This window comes from Salmo salar, chromosome 12 (assembly GCF_965601325.2).
Source record: "Salmo salar chromosome 12, fSalSal1, whole genome shotgun sequence".
Taxonomy (NCBI): Eukaryota; Metazoa; Chordata; class Actinopteri; order Salmoniformes; family Salmonidae; genus Salmo; species Salmo salar.
The window spans coordinates 30,902,774-30,926,239 of NC_138302.1; the positions used below are offsets into that span (position 1 = coordinate 30,902,774).

At 43.6% G+C, this 23,466-nt stretch overlaps 1 protein-coding gene across 3 annotated transcripts in view; it reads left to right on the forward strand.

The window, feature by feature from the left end:
• Positions 1 to 23,241, forward strand: part of LOC106564661 (trinucleotide repeat-containing gene 6C protein) — a 74,932-nt gene extending 51,691 nt beyond the window's left edge. For 2 of the 3 annotated variants that reach the window (XM_082958819.1, XM_082958820.1), the window contains 11 exons: positions 2,308 to 2,445; positions 2,624 to 2,743; positions 3,832 to 3,915; positions 6,782 to 7,019; positions 7,228 to 7,392; positions 11,522 to 11,719; positions 11,955 to 12,104; positions 12,457 to 12,573; positions 13,268 to 13,489; positions 14,257 to 14,470; positions 15,922 to 23,241. In XM_082958819.1, the coding sequence (XP_082814945.1) occupies positions 2,308 to 2,445; positions 2,624 to 2,743; positions 3,832 to 3,915; positions 6,782 to 7,019; positions 7,228 to 7,392; positions 11,522 to 11,719; positions 11,955 to 12,104; positions 12,457 to 12,573; positions 13,268 to 13,489; positions 14,257 to 14,470; positions 15,922 to 16,294 (2,019 nt within the window). In that variant the 3' untranslated portion in view covers positions 16,295 to 23,241. The remainder of the gene's footprint in view (positions 1 to 2,307; positions 2,446 to 2,623; positions 2,744 to 3,831; positions 3,916 to 6,781; positions 7,020 to 7,227; positions 7,393 to 11,521; positions 11,720 to 11,954; positions 12,105 to 12,456; positions 12,574 to 13,267; positions 13,490 to 14,256; positions 14,471 to 15,921) is intronic. The other variant, XM_014130854.3, reaches the window with a different exon arrangement.
• Positions 23,242 to 23,466: the final 225 nt, after the last annotated feature.

Here is a 23,466-nt window from a genome sequence, read left to right on the forward strand (position 1 = left end):
CTGAGCACTGATGGAGGGATTGTGCATTCCTGGTGTAACTCGAGCAGTTGTTGTTGCCATCCTGTACCTTTCCCGCAGGTGTGATGTTCGGATGTACCGATCCTGTGCAGGTGTTACACGTGGTCTGCCACTGCGAGAACGATCAGCTGTCCGTCCTGTCTCCCTGTAGCATTGTCTTAGGCGTCTCACAGTATGGACATTGCAATGTATTGCCCTGGCCACATCTGCAGTTCCCATGCCTCCTTGCAGCATGCCTAAGGCATGTTCACGCAGATGAGCAGGGACCCTGGGCATCTTTCTTTTGGTGTTTTTCAGAGTCAGTAGAAAAGCCTCTTTAGTGTCCTAAGTTTTCATAACTGTGACCATAATTGCCTACCATCTGTAAGCTGTTAGTGTCTTAACGACCGTTCCACAGGTGCATGTTCATGAATTATTTATGGTTCATTGAACAAGCATGGGAAACAGTGTTTAACTTCTCTAGGATAGGTGGGACGGTAGCGTCCCACCTGACCAAAATCCATTGAAAGTGCAGGCACCAAATTCAAACTACAGAATTGTAAATATATGTCAAAATAAAGCTTAACTTCTTGTTAATCCAGCCAAGGTGTCAGATTTCAAAAAGGCTGTACGGCGAAAGCACATCATGCGATTATCTGAGGACAGCGCCCAGCACATACATGCATAACAATAATTTTCAACCAGGCAGGTGGCGACACGAAAGTCAGAAATAGCGATATAAAAAATGCCTTACCTTTTGATCTTCTTCTGTTGGCACTCCAATAGGTCCTATTTACATCACAAATGGTCCTTTTGTTCAATAATGTTATTTTTTATATCCATAAAAACTCAGTTTAGCTGGTGCGCATCAGTCAATAATCCACTCAGTTTCCCTCCGTCAAAATGCATACAAAATGAATCCCAAACGTTACTAATGAACTTTTCCAAACAAGTCAAACAACGTTTACAATCATTCCTTAGGTATCCTAATACGCAAATAAACGATACAATTTAAGACGGAGAATCGTTATTGTCTTTCCTGGAGATAAACAACAAGGAACGCGCTTTCTTCCACGCGCTTGGAAACACTAAAGCCAAAAGGGGAGCCACCTAGAAAAACTAAAATTTCCGGGTCATTTTTCTAAAAACCAGCCTGAAACTCTTTCTAAAGACTGTTGACATCTAGTGGAAGCAATTTGGGAGGACTTGGGCTTATAATTAAAGTTCTAGCCATTGAAAACAGTGGCAAGCAGAATTTTTTTTTGGGGGGGGGGGGTGGTTTGTCCTCGGGGTTTTGCCTGTCATATCAGTTCTGTTTTACTCACAGACATAATTTTAACAGTTTTAGAAACTTTAGAAAACACTCTATCGAAATCTACCAATTATATGCATATCCGAGCTTCTCGGCCTGAGAAACAGGCAGTTTACTTTGGGTGCGCTTTTCATCCGGATGTGAAAATACTGCCACCTATCCCAATGAAGTTAACTTCACAGATCTTCATTGTAAAGGGTTTATCTTTGAAAGACAGGGTCCTGAAAAGGGCCGTTTCTTTTTTTGCTGAGTTTAGCTATACACTAACACCCACAAACACATTTACTGTATACAGTAGCACCCACACACACATTATGCTTACATGACTCACACACACACACGCGAACCCATTGCCAGGAGCTGGAGAATAGAGGGGCCTCGAGAAAACACTTTGGATGTAGTTGAGAATTCCATTCAGCTTGCCACCACTCTGTCTCAAGTGTCGTTACGTCAGTAACCTTGCATGGAGAGCCCATTGATATTGAATAGAAAATAAGAGTCCTTGAAAGCCCAACAAAGCATTGTAACTCTGTCATAACAGTATTGAATTGAACAACTTCTTGCCTGACACTGAACAAAATTCTCTTTACGTGACCTGTGTCCCATTTTCCTTTATTGGCATATTGCGGGAGGCATTTAAAGAGCACTATCATTTAATCACGATCACCATTTAATCCAACTGAATGCACTCCAAATGTGCCAGTTTCTCCAGTATTGGTAAGTGGTTCGATAAGGTAGACCTTAGGTTTTCAACTATTTTCTTTCAAATGGACCCTGGATGATTTGGAAAGTGGTGGAGAAATAAGCTGATCACTAGAGTAGTGTCTTTGTTTGTGGTTTCTCTGAGACTGTGAGCAAATACCAGAGTTGTGTATTGAGGGACATCCTATTCATCGGCTGTCTGTAGGGAATGAGTGGGTTGAGTGATTGCCATGTCAACTCTTATTGACATTTAGTCATTTCCTCTCTTGTGTGTGTGTGTGTGTGTGTGTGTGTAGATGCAGAGTGGAATGTTGGGCAGTAGTGGAGCAGCACTATCCCGGGCCATGCAGCAGCCTCCTCAGCCGCCAGTGCCGCCTCTCGGCTCCTCCCAGCCTAGTCTACGCGCTCAAGTGCCTCAGTTTCTCACCCCTCAGGTACACACACACACACATGCATACACTATACCTCAGCCAAGTTTCTCTCCGCACACACACCACCTCGTTTTCTGTCCCCCAGGCTCTCCTCATGACTCCTTTACTCTGTTTGAAGATATTTTGAGGTGTTCTGACCAACTCTCATCTCCTCTCTCTATCACCTTGTCCTCCCCTCCAGGTTCAAGCACAGCTCTTGCAGTTTGCTGCAAAAAACATTGGTCTGAACCCTGCACTTTTAACCTCACCAATAAACCCTCAACAAATGACCCTGTTGTACCAACTTCAGCAACTGCAAATGGTGAGTGAAAGCCAAAGGCCCCTGTCTGCATTAGAAACAGGGTTCGTACTAGCCGAACCAGGCAGGATGGGCCGGTCTGCATTAGAAACAGGGTTCGTACTAGCCGAACCAGGCAGGATGGGCCGGTCTGCATTAGAAACAGGGTTCGTACTAGCCGAACCAGGCAGGATGGGCCGGTCTGCATTAGAAACAGGGTTCGTACTAGCCGAACCAGGCAGGATGGGCCGGTCTGCATTAGAAACAGGGTTCGTACTAACAGAACCAGACAGGATGGGCCGGTCTGCATTAGAAACAGGGTTCGTACTAACAGAACCAGACAGGATGGGCCGGTCTGCATTAGAAACAGGGTTCGTACTAATCAGAACCAGGCAGGATGGGCCGGTCTGCATTAGAAACAGGGTTCGTACTAATCGAACCAGGCAGGATGGGCCGGTCTGCATTAGAAACAGGGTTCGTACTAGCCGAACCAGGCAGGATGGGCTGGTCTGCATTAGAACAGGGTTCGTACTAACAGAACCAGACAGGCTGGGCCGGTCTGCATTAGAAACAGGGTTCGTACTAATCGAACCAGGCAGGATGGGCCGGTCTGCATTAGAAACAGGGTTCGTACTAATCGAACCAGACAGGATGGGCCGGTCTGCATTAGAAACAGGGTTCGTACTAGCCGAACCAGGCAGGATGGGCTGGTCTGCATTAGAAACAGGGTTCGTACTAGCCGAACCAGGCAGGATGGGCCGGTCTGCATTAGAAACAGGGTTCGTACTAGCCGAACCAGGCAGGATGGGCCGGTCTGCATTAGAAACAGGGTTCGTACTAGCCGAACCAGGCAGGATGGGCCGGTCTGCATTAGAAACAGGGTTCGTACTAGCCGAACCAGGCAGGATGGGCCGGTCTGCATTAGAAACAGGGTTCGTACTAATCGAACCAGGCAGGATGGGCTATTCTTATTGTATTTATTTTATGGACACCCTCAGGGGTACCCTGGATAAGATGATGACCCTTTCTCTCTTTGTCTCCCTCTCTCGCGTTGCCTCTCTCTTCCATCTCTCTTTCTCTCGCGCTCGCACTCTCTGTGTGTGTGTTTCTAGGCGTACCAGCGTTTACAAATCCAGCAGCAGATGATGCAAGCTCAGCGCAACGTCTCCGGTCCCATCAGACAACAAGAGCAGCAAGTAAGAGGCCCCTGTTTCAACCCCAATACATTCTCATCTCTGTGTGTGACCCTCTGTCTCGTTCCATTTGATTTCAATCACTTTTTGACCGCACTCCTTTTGATTTTGAACTAAACTTTCCATACATATTTGCCCATGGTACAAGTGGTCAGAAAGTGAGAAGATGGAGGTCCTCAAAGTTGACCCATTTTGCATACCCCACCCTACCTACATCCATGTCTTCATCACTGGAGAAGATAAACCGTTGAGTTTGATATCATTTAAACGCTTGCAAACTATTTTATAATTTCTTGAAAAATGTAAAGTATACAAAAAAAATGTTCCTTTACCGTCGTTGATCTAAAACCGCATGAACTCCGATTTTTTTTGTTTGTTGCATTTCCGAATATGTTGTAGCTTTGACCCTATTTGACGTCAGAGGTTTTAGCTGTGCCCGCAATCGATTGAGAAACAGGGTGTGTGTAATTTCAATCATAGAAACAGAATGGACATATCCCTTCAAACCGGTGCAATTTAGCTGGTACATCATTGACATTTGAATTGAAACGTTTACTTCCAATTACTACGACAAAGATGGCCGCTGGTCCACCCACCGTCGAATGTGAACATAAATGTCTGTTCTATTATTTGGTTTTTTTTCAATAGGTTTCCTATGGAAGACTAACAGTATAATGTAAAACTGATATTCCCATTCAAGTCAACATTCTGATGTGTGGACCTCCAACCATGTTTGTGCTACCATTTTGAAAGTTGCCATGTCAAATGTATTCCCATTTTAGAACATCCACGCTGTGTTGAAGAGCATGGCGTCTCAACCAATGGCAGGGCACAACTCAAACACCAAATATTATATCAAATAGGGTCTAAGCTACAACATATGCAATCACTTTACACATGTTTTGATCATTGACATAAAGTAAAAAATGACGATTTAAAAAAAAAAAAATCTATAATACCGTAGCTATACATTGTATTGTGTGTGAGTGTTGAAATAGACCGGATATGGTTACTGAAAGTTGCAGGAGAAATGTGTTTGACAAAAGCATTTCCGGTTTGTGCAACGTGTTATTTCTCTAGACTGTATGGATGGAGAAGTAGTTACGGAAGTCCGTTGTTTGTGTGGTTGGTTCCTTTTTTTTTTCTTGCAAATGTGGAACTTGTTTAAAATAATCTGTGATAAGACACTAAAGCAGGGGGTTCCCGAATGCTTTTGGCACACGACCCCGTTTTGATATCTGAAAATTCTCATGACCCCAACCATGTGGTTAACAGCCAATGTTTACTTTTTTTAATTGGGGCTATGGCAGTCAATTGCAAAACATTCTAACCGTATTTCTGATTGTTATTCTCAACTCGCCATCAAGTACTTTTTCATGTGGGGCTGTGAGAGTCAATTACAAATTTGTCTGACGTCATTGATCTTATCTCACCACCACTAATGATATGGGTGTACTTGATACATGTCGCGTCTGAGCTTCTCAAAGTCAAGGGGCGTGGTCCACAGTGCGCACCTCATCGATCCAGGTTGGATGTGACAGGAGAGAGATTAGTTTTTTAATGCAGACGAGAGCGCTGAATGGGCGTGCTATGAGTTCTAATGCTCGGAGGGAGGCGACACTGTATTCCTTTTTGTCAGGAACCAAAACTCCTCAATAGTGACCTGTGAATGCGTTGTCTGCAACATACGGTCACAGCTCCATCAGCTGTTCCTTTTCACTTACCGATATGTCAACTGAGCCAGGATCACAAACGGATTTGGCTGATTTGGTCACTCATCTGTATCATTTCTTTTTGTATTTGCCCTGCATGATTGCGTTCAGTTTCCCAAATATCAAATATGTCTGTTACATAGGCAAGGAGACACGTTTTATTTTCATGAAAGTCTGTTTTTACATCCATTGCAAATGACAATTCCTCTTAATTCAAAAAAATCTTTCCAACACTCCCCCTCGATAACCACCAAGCCTCGGCGTGAAATGGAACATTGTCATGCTCTGATCCCATATCGCCACACAGTTTTGTGAACAGGCGCGCGCAATGTATTTTACAATCGAAGTTACCTGCTGCATATCAGAGGTCTGCGCTCACCTCTTTTGCCGCCAGTTGCTTTCGGTGTACCTATTATAACTCAGTGGTTGTATCATACAATGCGTCCATATGGTAGAGGGAGACTCATTCATAAGAGTGGAATCAGTTTTTCGTCAATATCGCCACGCTTAACATCACTCGTGCTGTTTCATGCTCGGGAATCGTGAGACAGAACTATATGTCGGGAATAGCATCCCCTGACAAAATGCATCTCGGCCCTCACGGCTAACGTCCATTTGGAGAGAATAAGGTGGGGAGTTTGAGTCTTTGTCAGTTTCCTGTTGATTGCTAGCTATAGCATCAATTCAGTGTTATCTGACAAAGGTATTGATGTGATTTTCTGTGCCTCTGCTTCCCCACACATTGTTTTCACCATGTTGATTGCGGTTGGTAACATCAGTCTCTGCTATAGTGTGGTTTCTTATTCATTGGCCGTGAGAATGATTGCAATGGTCAAGTGCGGCCTTTTCCCACGACCTAAAGGCACTCTGGTTGAATTTATACTTTTAGATTTTGAATCATTTAGATTTTTAAGGTTAAACACATTTACAATGATTTTGAGAGACAAACCTGACCCCATTTTCATAGAACCCTAGTTTGGGAACCGCTGCACTAAAGGCAGTCTTCCCACCAGATAAAGTGACTGTTGATGAGGTGCTGATTGTAGGAGTCATGCCACGGTCTGACTTGGTCATTGTAACCTTATGCCCCCACACTCTTTCTCTCTCCTTTGTCCCCCTCTTTCTCTCTTACTCGCTCTCTCGCCCCCCTCCCCCAGGTTGCACGTACAATCAATAACATGCAGCAGCAGATCCAACAGCACCAGCGTCAGCTGTACCAGGCCCTGCTGATGAAGCAGCAGCCCCCCGGCTCTCACTCCTCCTCCGGCCTGCACCCCGGCCAAGGCAAATCAGCCCTGGACTCGTTCCCAGGCCACCCCCAGGCTCCGGGCCTCTCCGACCTGCACACCAAAGAGCCGCATTCTTCTCCCAATTCCTACAGCCCCTACCCCCTCTGTGAGTCCAGCACACAGGTCCTACATGCACACTGTCACTCACACACGCACTCCTTCAGCCCCTACGCTCTCGCTACATCTCACAAACAAGCTGTTTGTATAACTAGTAAGCCTTATATACGTCAGTATAAGTCCCTGCAATGTCCTACTTTATCTATCTGGTTTGTGTTGAGCTGTGTATTCAATGTTAGATTTTTTTTCTCTCTTAGCTGGACTCAATCCAAACATGAATGTAAACTGCATGGAGGTGGGGGGCCTGTCCATGAAGGAGCCTCCCCAGCCCCAGTCCCGTCTGTCCCAGTGGACCCACCCCAACTCCATGGACAGCCTCTCTGGAAACTCCTCCCACATGGAGGCCAACCTCAATAAGCACGGTAGGAGGAACACTAGGAACTGTATGACAAAGTCCCATTCAATTCTGTTTTTCCCTCAAGGGGCAATAAATATACACGCTGTCAAATAAGAAATCAATCTATTAGTCTTCTCGATAGCAAAATTGGGTTTGCTGCTCACTTAGTCGCTTTCTTTTAAGAAATAGTGACTTTCAGTTGACTCGCTCTGAATAACATTAAAGTATTTCACACCAACTCTCTCAGCCAACACAGACATTCTCTGGGTTTCTGTCACTCACAACAGACACGTTAACACTGGAAATATAACGTGTGAGCCACAAACACCACATCCCCTAACCTCTCCCACTGTAGCGTGAACATCAAGCTGCTCTTCTGCCCTTCTTATAGTAATCAACTTGCACCAGTAAACAGGCGTCTTTACTCGAATGCTTTTGTATGTTTCCACACATCTCAGTGATAAAACGGTGTGGGAAATCTCAACTGGAAGTATTTAGTATGAAATCAATTGTTTCTCTTTAGTGTCTGACATTTAAAATGACTATTTAAATCCATATCTATTTCTCAAATGATGTCTCGTGTTGCTATTAATCTGGATGTATCCTTGCGACCCAGTGTTCCTTTTGCCCTCCATACTCCACTAAGAGCAACACTGACAACCACTCTTACTTTGTCATGTTTTTAAGCCTCTGATTGTCATTTATGTATTTTTGTACGCCAGTGGCTGAGACATCTATATACAGTACCAGTCAAAAGTTTGGGGACACCTACTCATTCAAGGGTTTTTCTTTATTTTTACTATTTTCCGCATTATAGAATAATAGTGAAGACAAACTATGAAATAACACATGGAATCATGTAGTAAGCAAAAACGTGTTAAACAAATCAAAAATATGTTATTATATTTGAGATTCTTCAAAGAAGCCACCCTTTGCCTTGATGACAACTTTGCACACGCTTGGCATTCTCTCAACCAGCTTCCCCTGGAATGCTATTCCAACAGTCTTGAAGGAGTTCCCACATATGCTGAGCACTTGTTGGCTGCTTTTCCTTCACTCTGCAGTCCAACTCATCTCAAACCATCTCAATTGGGTTGAGGTCAGGTGATTGTGGAGGCCAGGTCATCTGATGCATCACTCTCCTCCTTCGTCAAATAGCCCTTACACAGCCTGGAGGTGTGTTGTGTCATTGTAGTAAGTAGAATGGAGCCGGAGAGGATGGCTGACGTTTTACGTGCTCCTAACCAACTGTGCTATTTGTTTGTTTTTTTGCATTTAACTTATTTTTTAACCTGTTTTGTACATAATGTTGCTGCTACCGTCTCTTATGACCGAAAAATGACATCAGAATAGCGATTTACTCACCTCGAACTGGAAGAAGCTTTATCCTTTAACATATCTGTCGCGAAGGATATACTACTTTCTCAGCAACAGGCCCAAAGCCTTGTCATTTACGTGAAGAAAAGCCTGAGAAAAAGGAGGCGGGGGTCGGGCAGCATTCTGAGAATTCGTAGGCGAGTGAGTAAACCCCCATTCCATTCTATTGGCCAACGTGCAATGATTGGAAAATAAAATTGATGACCTACGGTCAAAGTTATCCTACCAATGGGACACTAAAAACTGTAATATGTTTCACCGAGTCGGGGCTGAACGACGAAACGGATAATATAGAGCTGTCGGGATTTTCCATGCACCGGCAGGACAAGAAGCTACGTCTGGTAAGACGAGGGGTGAGGGTGTGTGCCTTTGTCAATAACAGCTAGTGCGCGATGTCTAATATTAAAGAAGTCTCAAGGTATTACTCGCCTGAGGTTAGAGTACCTTATGATAAGCTGTATACCACACTATCTACCAAGAGTTCTCATCTATATGGGTGTCTATTTACCACCACAAACCGATGCTGGCACTAATACCACACTCAAGCAACTGTATAAGGCCATAAGCAAACAAGAAAATGCTCATCCAGAAGCGGCGCTCCTAGTGGCTGGGTACTTTAATGCAGGCAAACTAAAATCCGTTTTAACTCATTTCTACCAGCATGTCACTAGAGGAAAACCAGCGCAACCAGAGGGAAAAAAACTGTAGACCACCTTTACTCCACACACAGAGATGCATACAAAGCTCTCCCCTGCCCTCCATTTGGCAAATCTGACCATAATTCTATCCTTCTGCTTACAAGCAAAAACTAAAGCAGGAAGTACCAGTGACTCGCTCAATATGGATGTGGTCAGATGAAGCGGATGCTACGCTATAGGACTGTTTTGCTAGCACAGACTGGAATATGTTCCGGGATTCATCCAATGGCATTGAGGAGTATACCTCCGAAGTCATCGGCAAGTGCATCGACTACGTCGTCCCCACAGTGACCGTATTTACATATCCCATCCAGAAGCCATGGATTACAGGCAACAGATGAGCTAAATATATTTTATGCTCCCATTGAGGCAAGTAACACTGAAGTATGCATGAGAGCACCAGATGTTCGGTAGGCGACGTGAGCAAGACTTTTAAACGGGTCATATTCACAAAAATGCAGGGCCAGACGGATTACCAGGATGCGTACTCAAAGCATGAGCGGACCAACTGGCAAGTGTCTTCACTGACATTTTCAACCTCTCCCTGACCAAGTCTGTAATACCTACATGTTTCAAGCAGACCACCATAGTCCCTGTGCCCATGGAAGCGAAGGTAACCTGCCTAAATGATTACCACCCCGTAGCATGAAGGCCTGATTCACGGTCTTCTCTGAACAGTTGATCTTGCAATGTGTCTGTCACTTGAACCTTGAAGCATTTGGGCTGCAATGTATTTTTTTATCCCCATTTCTCCATCCCTATTTCTCCTCAATTTCGTGGTATCCAATTGGTAGTTAGTCTAATCCTATCGCCGCAACTCCCGTAAGTACTCGGGAGAGGCAAAGGTTGAGAGCCATGCGTCCTCCGAAACACAACACCGCCAAGCCACACTGCTTCTTGACACAATGCCTGCTTAATATTTTTATTTTATTTCACCTTTATTTAACCAGGTAGGCTAGTTGAGAACAAGTTCTCATTTACAATTGCGACCTGGCCAAGATAAAGCAAAGCAGTTCGACACATATAACACCACAGAGTTAGTTACACATGGAGTAAACAAACATAGTAAATAATACAGTAGAAAAATAAGTCTATATACAATTTGAGCAAATGAGGTGAGAAGGGATGTAAAGGCAATAAATAGGCCATTGTGGCGAAGTAAATACAATATAGCAATTAAAACACTAATGGTAGATTTGACAGATGAGTGTACAAAGTAGAAATACTGGGGTGCAAAGGAGCTAAATAAATGCAGTAGGGGAAGAGGGAGTTGTTTGGGCTATTTATAGATGGGCTATGTGCAGTGATCTGTGAGCTGCTCTGACAGCTGGTGCTTAAAGCTAGTGAGGTTGATAAGTGTTTCCAGTTTCAGAGATTTTTGTAATTCGTTCCAGTCATTGGCAGCAGAGAACTGGAAGGAGAGGCGGCCAAAGTAGGAATTGGCTTTGGGGGTGACAAGTGAGATATACCTACTGGAATGCGTGCTTAGTCCAGAAGCCAGCCGCACCAATGTGTCAGAGGAAACAACGTACACCTGGCGACCTTGTCAGCGTGCATGGGCTCGGCCCGCCACAGGAGTTGCTAGAGCGCTATGGGACAAGGACTTCCCGGCCGGCCAAACCCACCCCTAACCCGGATGACGCTGGGTCAATTGTGTGCCGGTCGAGGCTGTCTGCGACAGAGCCTGTACTCGAACCAGGATCTCTTGTGGCACAGCTAGCACTGCGATGCAGTGCCTTAGTGGGCTGAAATTTCTGAGGCTGGTAACAATGAACTTATCCTCTACAGCAGAGGTAACTCTGGGTCTTCCTTTTGTATACCACCCCTGCCTTGTCACAACACAACTGATTGGCTGAAACGCTTTAAGAACGCAAATGAACTTTTAACAGGGAACACCTGTTAATTGAAATGCATTCCAGGTGACTACCTCATGAAGCTGGTTGAGAGAATTATTCTACAATGTAGAAAATAGTAAAAATAAAGAAAAACCCATTAATGAGTAGATGTGTCAACTTCTGACTGGTACTGTATGTATTTTAAATGTCAAATTAATTAATGAATTCCTTTGACTTTTCCTAGGTGCCATTTCTGCTGCTTCTAATCTGGGCCCCCCTGGAAAGCCCCCCCACATGGATGACTCCTACAGCCCCTACAGTATGATGGGTGGGTCTGAGTCCCCCACCTCCCCCCTGGTTCCCCCTGACAGCTGGGGCCAGGGACCGGGAAAGAGCCCCAAGGACCAGATCACCAACGGAACAAATATCAACTGGCCCCCAGGTTGGTAGAGAAGACCGACATTCCTAACTCCCTTTCAATCAGATCAAACTTTATTTCACACGTGATCCTGACACACTTTACTGATGGAGGACAAAGAAAATAGATTTAAAACTCTTCTAAACTGTTTTGATTTTAGAAAGATAAACACATTTAAATTGTTCCCCACCACATGTGAGTTTTTAAATGTTAAATAACCAATGTACTGACTGTATTGTCCTCCATGTTGTCGTCTCAGAGTTCTGTCCAGGCGTGCCCTGGAAGGGCCTGCAGAACATTGACCCTGAGAATGACCCCAACATGACCCCAGGAAGTGTTCCCAGCGGCCCCACCATCAACACCAACATCCAGGACGTCAACCGCTACCTGCTCCGGGACCGCAGCGGAGGTGAGGAGGGGGTCTATCAGGGAGACAGGGTCTGGAGTTAGTTGGCTTTGTTAAGATGCCCGGATCGTCAAATAGACTGTATACATTCATTAACAGGGCAGGTCTCTGCTGTTGATTCTCACAGGTGTTAACTTGTATTACTGTATTGACATTTCACTGTATTGACAACTTTAAGCTTATATCCTATTCCTTTCCATGACACTGAAGGGGTTACAGTACTACCTCACTTGTTGTGACCGTGCCACCCAGTAGCACAGGCCCTATTGTATTTATACACTTTCTTTAAATCAAGTTGTACATGTTTCTTTCCCCACCACCCCCTCTGTCCATAACAATGGGCCACCACGGCTAGGCTCCTCCCCTCCTTCACCGCCTCAGAACGGTGCTCTGCCCCCCTCCACGGACTGGCCAGTCAGTGGCTGCTACACTAGCTCTTTCAGTCTGTCCTCCCCGGATGAGGAGAGTGCAGGTACAGACCACAGCCCCCCCTTCCAGCCTCCTATGTGGACATGCTGACCCCTTGACCCATGGTCCCCATGCTTGACCCCCCTCCTTTCCCCTAATTACCACCATAGCAACACACCTTTATCCTATTGTTTGTGTGTGGTCTGTGTTTGTTGAGTGTTACGGTAGATAGGTCCTTCCTTTGCCTAATTGAATCCTACTACCAACTACCCAGTGCTGGTGTATCAAGTGCTCCACGATGTGATTGCGTTGTACTCCTCATGGAATTAAGTTTCAGTGTTTGAATCAAGAAATACTTTGAATGTTGTGGCCCTAGACCCCTTTTCATAAGCATGTGTTGACGTGACATTTTTGTTGCCGCTAAGCAACCCACTGAGAATTGCTATGAATACTTGAAAAATGTCCCCTTTTTAAATGTCTGAGTGACCCGCATTCTGTTTTTACATTCATGTTTCCTGTAGTCCTCAATGCGATCTCCGATATGAAACATATAAACCCATGCAGCCGAGGTTTATTGTTGAAGTGTTAATGTGGGGCTTCTTTTTAAAACTTTGTGTCTGCCCAAAGTTAGATGTCTAACAATCTTTCTAATAGCAGATTATAGGCCTACATAAACTACCTCAATCTGTCATAGAACATAGGCTTCCACAGAGGGTCTCCATCTCTACAACAGTATCTCATAGGTTCCTCTCTCTCAGGTAAACTATCTGACATGAAGTCCACCTGGTCCCCGGGGCCCATCTCCCACCCCTCCCAGGCCTCTCTGTCCCACGAGCTGTGGAAGGTCCCCCAGGGGCCCCGCAACAACACAGCCCCCTCCAGGCCACCTCCGGGCCTAACCAACCCCGCCAAGCCCTCTTCCACCTGGGGAGGAAACTCCCTGGGCCTGGCCCAAGGCTGGAGCAGCTCATACACCTCAGGTGAGATGCCACAGTACAACTCCTCAGCCTGAAATATAGACCGGGGGAGTTGCTCTGTAAGAAGACTGGAAAGACTTAAACCTGGTAATATACCTAGTAGAGGAAAATCAATGAATGCTGTGATCAGGGGTTTGGAGTAAGTCGTTTTTGAGATTTGATTTTTTTAAAGTCAATTCATGACTTGATGCTCATTGAAAACCATTGAATCTGGAATTGAGCTGACCCTAGATGTTCCACTACACTGCCTTGTGCTTTGTCAACACCCTACCCTAACATAATGTTTTTGACACATTTACCTAAAGAAGCATAGTGTCGAACACCACATAGGCGTGTAATGTTCTTAGGTGTGTTCGTTGTAGAGTGTGATTCGCCCCCACTATGTTTTGAGCTCTTCTCCCCTCGTCACTCACTGTAGTAAGGTGGAGCAATACACACCCCGCTGTGGTTAGAGGCCTTTGTCAAACTGAAGTCTTGCAGCTTACCAGATAAGACTTAAAGGACTTTTGTCATGGCTTCAAAGAGAACCTAAACTGTGTGACCTTATTTTGACATGAGTTCTAAGGTCACACTGAGGTAAAAGTGCTTACATGAGACAATGCAAATATGTCGTTTTTCAAAAAAGAACATCCATAGACAAAACAATGGACAACATGCATACAAATATGTTGTCATCTATAGAAGACAAGTTATTGACCAAAAATGATTGCTTTATATTTTGTGTGGACCTGACTATTGACTGATCATGTTCTCTTCTCTGTTTCTCTCAGAGGGCACAACCTGGAGCACAGACAGCTCCAACAGGACCAGTAGCTGGCTGGTACTGAGGAACCTCACCCCCCAGATAGACGGCTCCACCCTGCGGACGCTGTGCATGCAGCACGGCCCCCTCATCACATTCCACCTCTTCCTGACCCAGGGAAACGCTGTGGTTCGATACAGCTCCAAGGAGGAGGCTGCCAAGGCACAGAAGTCCCTGCACATGTAAGACTCCCGAACTTGAAGGGGAAAAAAACAATCTGGTTTTTGTGTCGTCATGATGATGTGACCGGTGACTCGTTTGCTTCTTGAAAGTCCAATAGCATGTGAACTTGACTGCTGACATGAAAAAGCATTGTGGGACTGTGTCAGTGGACTAATGAAAAAAAATACCAAAAGAGTTTCGGAGTGGGTTTTCTCTTTTACCCATACTCTATGCTGTTCAGGGTAGTAATTATCTCAGTCTGACCTTAACTTCTCTGGGATATAGCGTCCCACCTCGACAACAGCCAGTGAAATTGCAGGGCGCCAAATTCAAAACAACAGAAATCTCATAATTAAAATTCCTCAAACATACAAGTATTATACACCATTTTAAAGATAAACTTCTTGTTAATCCAACCACAGTGTCCAATTTCAAAAAGGCTTTATTGCAAAAGCAAACCATGCTGTTATCTGAGGACGGCACCCCATCAAACAAACACAGACAATCAGAATTCAACCCGCCAGGCACAACACAAAAGTCAGAAATAACATATAATGCATGCCTTACCTTTGAAGTTCTTCTGTTGGCACTCCAGTATGTCCCATAAACATCACAAATGGTCATTTTTGTTCGATTAATTCCGTCCTTATGTATCCAAAATGTCCATTTATTTGGCGCGTTTGACCCAGAAAAACACCGGTTCCAACTCGCCCAACATGACTACAAAATATCTCATAAGTTACCTGTAATCTTTGTCCAAACATTTCAAACAACTTTCCTAAAACAACTTTAGGTATTTTTTTTTACGTAAATAATTGATCAAATTTAAGACGGGATAAACAGCGTTCAATACCGGAGGAAAACAATGTGGAGCGTGCTTTCTGGTCACGCGCCTCTATCAAACAGTACATTTCACTCGAGCCTCGTTCTGGACAGCCTTACTTCTTCATTACACAAAGGAAAAACATCAACCAATTTCTAAAGACTGTTGACATCCAGTGGAAGCGATAGGAACGGCAAGCAACTGCCTTAGAAATCTAGGTTCCCAAAGAAAACCCATTGAAAAGAGAGTGACCTCAAAAGATTGTTTTCCTGGTTGGTTTGTCCTCAGTGTTTCGTCTGCCAAATAAGTTCTGTTATACTCACAGACATCATTCAAACAGTTTTAGAAACTTCAGTGTTTTCTATCCAAATCTACCAATTATATGAATATCCTATCTGGGCCTGAGAAACAGGCAGTTTAATTTGGGCCCGCTTTTCATCCGGACGTGAAAATACTGCCCCCATTCCCAAAGAAGTTAAACAAAACACAAAATATTGTCACAACTTCTAGGCTATATACTTCTCACAGACAAAATACCAAAGCCTATAAAGAAATACTTGTACTATACTTCACCACGTGTAAGAAAATACATGTTGATACTATAACACCTGTAAGTATGTGATGTATAACTGACACCTGTCCTCTTAGGTGTGTGCTGGGGAACACCACCATCCTGGCAGAGTTCGCCGGGGAGGAGGAGGTGAACCGCTACTTTGCACAAGGCCAGCAGCAGCTCCCGCCCACCACCAGCTGGCAGCCCAACCCCGGCACCAATCAGACGCGCATGGGCGGAGGCTCGCAGCAGCACGCCATTGGCCATCACTGGAGCAGCGGCGGCAGTGGCGGCCTGGGGGGAGGAGCCAAGACCGGCGGAGGCGGAGACCTGCTGTGGGGGGGCGTGCCCCAGTACTCCAGCCTGTGGGGGCCCCCTAGTGGCGATGATAGTCGCGGCGTCATCGGGAGCCCCAACCCCATCAACACGCTGTTGCCAGGCGACCTGCTGAGTGGAGAGTCCATGTAGGACAACACACTAACAAACCAACCATGAGGATGGATGTTTCAACGCTGGAACAGACAGTGGAAAAATAATAATAAATACACAAAAAAAATGACAATGAACAGGAACAAAACCAAGCAAATCATGTGGCGATAATCAGTATCAACGGAACTGTGAATCGTGTACCGGAAGGCTGGGGGCGACGACACAAGAGTGCTGACCCCTACGCCCTTCGGTTTTTACGTTGTTTTTTTTTTTCTCTTCTTTTAAGTTGACTTTTTAAAAGGGTATTTTGTTTTTAGTATTTGATAAATGTTGGAAGCAAACAGAAATTAAATGCCGAAAAGACTCAATGAAGAGAGAACCATTAAGTGTTTTTAAGTTTTCCATGAATATCGCACATTCTGTGTGAAGTGTTTTTTAGGAGAAGCAATCGAAGAAGCTGCCATTTTGAATCTTTCCTTTGCCCACGAAACTCCAAATTGATTACAGAAATACCATTCCCAGCATGCCCGTGGCCAATGATGTGGCTCAAAGACCTTTTACTTATGTTATTGTTTTGTTTCCAAGCACTAATATTAGCCTTAAGTGCTCTACTGCAGCCCAGGTCCTCCTTCAATCTCAAGCCTTTTTCATTGTTTTGAAACTGAAGAAAAATAGTGTGAGTTTGAAAGCTTGCACAGTTCCCATCTCTGAGCCAGTGAATGGAACAGAACAAGTGTGATCAACCAAGGTCATATTCACTAGGAACGAAACGGAAGCAAGCGGACTGAAACTGAGGGACTACCTGAACTTTGTCCAATAAGAAATGCTTGTTTTCACATGCTGTTGCAAAACGTTTTGCCACGTGTGCACCTAATGAATATGACCCCCAAGTCACTCGGCAGTATGAGGCCTGTCAACACTGACCCAACCAATCATCAGTTAAAACCTTTTTCCGTTTTTTGGTCTTTCATTTGTTCTTAAAGGGATTTACACTGCTGTTTTTGTTCTTTTTGTATATCAGGCGCATTTTTATATCTAGCGCAACATAAGCTGAGAGATTATTACACATCGACCGACCTAGCTGCGTCTGTTTTATGTGTGTTCTTGAGTATATGTCTGATGGAACCTAATCATTCACGTCTGGGAGTTCAGATTACCACTGCTCAGAAGAACTACGACTTCAGCTATACTCACCTAACGGGACTTACAGGTGCTTCTTGTCAATTGTTAACATTTAGTCGGTTCCGTTGTTGACCCTCTCGTCCCCATTATGGTCCACCAGTTTCTGGAAACGACGACAAAAAAAACCCGCTTCAACTTGATGTGACAGTTACATTGTGCAATATATACGCCACAGACCCTTCTTCCGTCCACGCTCAAGTCGAAATAGGAACTGGTTACTTTACATTTTTCGTTCTTGATTTTTGTTGTCATTGATCAAAGCAAAGAACTTAAGAACTCCAGAAACTTTACCTTTTCTAATTTTTGATTCCCACCAGGCCACCCCCTTGACCCCCCCCCCCCCCCCCCATGAAAAACAGTTGCGTTAACTCTTGCCGGAGAGGAGGAGCGAGGATGGTGTTACTATTATAACTGTGTGTTCAGAAACTGTCTCTGCAGCCCTGAAACTCCTCATACGTACACATTGAACTGGGGTACATGAGAAGGCACCATCAGAAAGCCCTTCCTCTCCACGTTGCCACAGCCACACCGAACAGACTGAATCCAGATGGGGGAGTCACTGGAGGGGCACTGGAGATCTGGCACAATACCAAATAAGAGGGGTTTATCCTAATGCAGTAGATCTACTACGAGTGTTCCTTGTATTTGGTACTGTACTCAAATGTAAAAGATAGACTAGGTAACCTTTTGTCTATTTCAAAGGGTTTTATCATAGCACTTATGAAGAGAGCTAAACGCTTCAACTTGCAAACCAATAAATCAGAAAAATGGAGCAGCAACTTTGAAAACTGAAAAAAAGACAAAATAACTCTTGCTCTTTTTTTGTACTGTATCTATACTTGGAAATAACCTCTGGCATTTGTTTGTTCCTCTTTGGTCCAAGGACTTGTATGAACTTTGAAATGGTAGCAGGATGAAGAAGGAAAAAAAGGAAGTCTACTTTTATCTGACAAAAAAAAAAGTCTGCGGTGTTTTTTTTTTTTCTAAAGACATTTTCTTTTAACTATATCAAAATGAATATCACTGTTACTCCAAAATGTTTAGCCTTTTTCTTGTCTGGAGACGCTAGACATGCAATGTTACCTGTCTCCGGCCAACGGTCTGTCGGAGTGGGGAGGGGACGGTCACGGTCCACTGAGTGCCTCTCTGCTGTGGTGCCCATGGCGATGGTCGCTAGGCAAGGCTACCCCCACAGCAGCATTTCCTCCTGGGCTGGCACCAAGCTCTCCCATTGGACACCCTCAGCCCGGCAGGAAACCATGCTCCCTCCAAGACTGGCCAATCAGCACGGAGCTAGCTAGCTAACGACTGCGCCAGCAGCACTCGACCTCGTCTCAACCAACCCTCTCCATTTCCCCTAATCTTCTTTCACACAAAGATCACTTTAGCTGGAAGTCAAGAGACAGTCAAATTTCTGGAATTTTGCCAGTGTTTGATGAATTTTATTTAGTTTTTGTTTGACGTTATGTATTTCTTCATTTGTTATTTTTGTCTACATGCAGTGGTCTTTTCAAGATGGCTGCTTGAAACTAGCCCTTTTCACTGTTCATATGCAGAAACACTTTGGTCAGAGGTGCCTCTGTATGTACATCCTGTGTATTGAATGCAAACGAGGATCAATACTACAGCCCGTCATTGATTGTCTATTATTAGTTAGTATCTTAACTGATTGATTGATCATTGCTTTGTTTTGGACAGTATTCTGTAGTACTTCCAGGTAGTATCTCAAGACGTGTAAGTTAGACCAATAGGGTGTCTCAGATGGGTGAGTGTGTCCTGCCTGACCCTAGCTGCTCCACCTGGGTTCCACCAGGGCTGTCCCCTCTCGCCCCCTCACACAGCTGCTACGCTACACCCTCCAGTCCCCTCCAAAGCAACCAACCTAGACCACGGCCATCCCCTTGACCAGACAAAAACAGCGACTCAGTTCTGTTTCTATGCAAAAGACTAGAGGCTGCGGGCCCTTTACAGCCAACGTGCTAATCCTGCCTTAAGGGTTGAGCACCGACTCACAGAGCTAGAGCCAACAACCTCCTGCTGTATGTACCCTTCAGCACTTAGAATATGTCTGCTCCTGGTCCTTATAGCTGGGTTTAAACCACAACACTGTCGTATTCTGAACTTCCACCCTCCCTCTATGGGGAGTTAGTACCACTGGAGTGGAGGTATAGTAGGTCTCTCTTTACTGTGCTGAAGACTGATCTCCTGTCAGCTTGATCTCAGGGTAGGAGACGACGTTAAAAGATGCAGCTCTCTCTGTATGTATGTCCTTTTGCTGTAGTGTAAGAGAGCCAAGTTCTACACTAACTAATGGCAAGCTGTGCAGTAGTACTATAGACTTGTTTTGGCTGGAGAATTGTTTTTGGGAACGGGATAGTAATGAATTCCCTTCCCAACTATAGGCCTACTGTAATGTTACAATGTAGAGGCCCATTCTGCATGTAAGATGCCAATGTTATCCAATGTGCCAATACAATAAAATATATAGATCTCGTAAACTAGCCCATGTTATACGATCTGGAGAAAGAGCTCTTCTCTTCCCAGGATGGAGGATCTTTGATAACCTTTGTGATTGAGGCAGGGGGGCAGGAGGGATCAAACAGATGGGTGGGGGCAACACACCTCATCCTGAACTACTGAGATAATATGGCCAGGTCTCAAATGGCACCCTGTTCACTATGTAGTGCATTATATAGGGACATAGGGTGCCATTTGTGGGGAATGCCCCGTTGTTGAGGATAAAATCTTTACTGAGTTTGGGGGATCCAAGTATCCTACGGTGCAGTCAGTTTGATGTTGGGTAATCCTGGGTACATATTTTTTTAAACCAAAAATGAAATTCTTGCATTTTAACGTCATTTTAATATGAAGTTTGACACAAAATCTAAAAATAAAAAAAAATAAAAACGGACTAAAATAAATAAAAGATCTATAATATGTTAACTAAAGCTCTGCACTTCTAGCTGAAATGTCTCCATCCAGCAACCTCTAACTTCTACCATCCAGGGAGTCAGAATGCAGGCTGGGGAGCCTTTCTGTGGATGCTGTATTTATCCTATTTGTTAGTGTTTCCGCTCAAAGCGGACCCACAACTGTATATTTCCACAGACCCAGATGGCTTCGGGCCCACTGTATCAGCCCAGGTCGCTCGCCTCACTGTGTCTGCGGTGGGCAACGAGAGGGAGCACATTTCAAAAGGTACAAAGTCTTTAAAAAAAAAACTAAAATGGGATAAGGCTACCTTTTTGGGACTCTGTTCGGCGTCCTGCAGCACACTAGCAAAAATCACTATTGCCTGTTTCTGTAACTGCCTTGATCCAAGCTCAGAGAGACCAATTAGCCAGGTGGGGGCCTCCAAACGTTCGCTCGGTGTGTGAGCACCAGCACTGAGGGGCACGCCGTGCTCGCTACTGCTTAAACTATAGATATATACGGATATGTACGTACGGTGTGTGGTAGGTAGCACATCAACAGACACCTTGGATCTCAATCTCTGAAACCTTTTTATTCCTTTTAAAAGGTCTGGGTTCAATACAAACTGAAGATGAGCAATATGTATTCCCCCCCGCAAATAAGTGATACGAAGGAAATGGAATGGGGTTAGGGGTTAAACTGGTACTTGATGGATCATGAGTAATGTCTTTCCTACCTGGAGTTGGATATGCATGTTCTGGATTTATGAACATATTACAGTAAGTACCTTGAACTACTTGTACTGTATGTGAATTTGTCTAAACAACCCAACCTGAAATCACCTGTTTTTTTTTAATGCATACTTTCCCAGTAGAGAAAAATATCATTAAACATATCAACACAAAAATATAAACACAAATACTTGAATCAAGGAGCGCCAATAACGTAATGTGAAGTCTTTTGTAAAAAAATAAAAAAAGGAAAAAAAACAAACATTTTGACTAGTACATTTCCAAGCTTTTTGAGGTCATCAATTTAAAAATATATAAAAAATAAAGATTGGAGAAAAAAAGTGCAAAAATCATTTGGTTGTGTGCTTGAAAGTCAAATGTATGTGTGCAAACAACTGTGTGCTTGGCAGGCTTAGGACTGCTGTCATGTTCCATTCAGTATGTTGTGTATTGACATTGTTGTCTGTTCTTTTATTCAGTTTATTTTTTGCTTGTCAAAACTATATTCTGATAGACATTGTTATCTTCTAACATTGCACTGAGTGTCTTCTACCCCTCACTCAGCTAATCGTAGACAAACGAGGGGAGAGGGTGACAATTCATGTGTAAATGTTTACTCAAGGACTTAATGGAAAAAAAGTTTTTGTTTTATCTGTATACTGTTTATCTACCTTTAGTGGCTTTTATTGTGGAATAATCCAAAATAAGGATTATCATTGAGTATTGCACCATTTTGTTCTGATTACATACAAATGTAATGAAAAAAAAGATCTAAGAATTGTGGCCATAGATAGTAGGACTAGTAATCCCTATGTTCACTTCATGGAGAAATGGAAAGGGATAATGTGGGGAGATGAGTTTGTTACAGGACTCATTTCAGAGGTGCCTATCTTTTTTTCTTTTTTTTTGCATAGCCACCCGTCGTTTACAAACATTTCATTTGTCTGAAGTTGAGGAAAAAGGAATTTATAAGAAATGTTGAAAAAGACAAATTCCATCTTCCATCAAAAAAAATATGAACATAAAACAAACTTTGCAAAATGAAGATTTATGCTACTTTCAGAACTCTGGGATTGATCAGTTGTCGTATTTCAATTTTTAATTTCTCTTTTTGATGTCGACAGACTGTATGTATTGATTGATTTATTTGAATTTTGTCTTGTAAAAAGACAACGCAATTTGCTCACTATCTTGCACACTCGTAAAGATGTGGATCTTGTCTCGGGAAGGCCAGGATTTCCAGAGTTCAAACTCCACAATTTGTATTTAAATTTGAGAGTTTTAAATTACAATAACTTTTGAGAAATTTAACTCCAGGCACTGAAAGTTAGGGATTTAAATAGAATATGATATACCATTGCTTCTAAAAATCCATAGCGGTTACATAATTTACCAAATAAATGACTGAAAATGAACTTTGAGAGAGAAAAAGTGGAGTGCTTTACATGTAAAATCGCTTTACATTTAAACAAAATTGATCAATGGTTTTAATTGTCTAAAGTTTTACTTATGCATTTTCTTTGGAGGTTCCATCCTGTAACGTTCAGGAGCCTTGTGCATTACTGTCTCTGTTCCTGTGGCAGGTATTCAATGAGTTAAGAGATTCTGTCTAATAGATGGTTTTCAGGAGACAGATTTGAAGTGGGGGGGGGATAGCTGGTTTTTAAAGGATCATGATCTATGCACAAGTGGGAGGGAGAGTCCAGGCCTGCTTTTCTCTTGGGGCCCGGGACTCGTACACTGGGGTTCAGGGTTTGATGTAGGGGTGTGTCTTTGTGCTACAAATTTGCTATGTTTAGATTTTCTCCCCCCATCAGATTTATGGCAGAACCTTGTATTGCTTCGCCATGCTGTGTAATCCTTAAGAAATGAGCGCTTATCCTTCTGCTAAAGCACTGTGGGTTATACTGAGAAAAAGCCCATGACTTTTAAGGCAGTCTGGTTTTTGTAAGTGGGGGAGGAAGTGGTACTTTCTTTTTATTTTAAAAAACATTACGGAGTAGTGTCTGTACTGAGAAAGTTGTGGCTTTTAATGTTTTTTTTTTTTCTCCTCATAGAATGTGATTGTTAATGACATGCACCGGAAAAAACATGTTTCCATGTGTTATGGAGCTTCTTTCGGACTATATTAATAAATTGACTTTTCTTGGCTGTTAAAAAGCGTCTTGTCGATTTCTTGTGTAGTCTTGATTTTTCATGTGGACATTAGTATTAATGCACCTCTAGAGACGAAGAAGCCACAACTCCCAGAGCAAGCCAGTAAACTAGATGCAGACGGATAAGGAAGCAACTTTAGACAACACACACACCAAGGAATCCACTTGAACCACCCCTTGTTATAAAAAAAATTCAATTTTTTTTACAGTAAGCTGTCGAGTGAGTTCT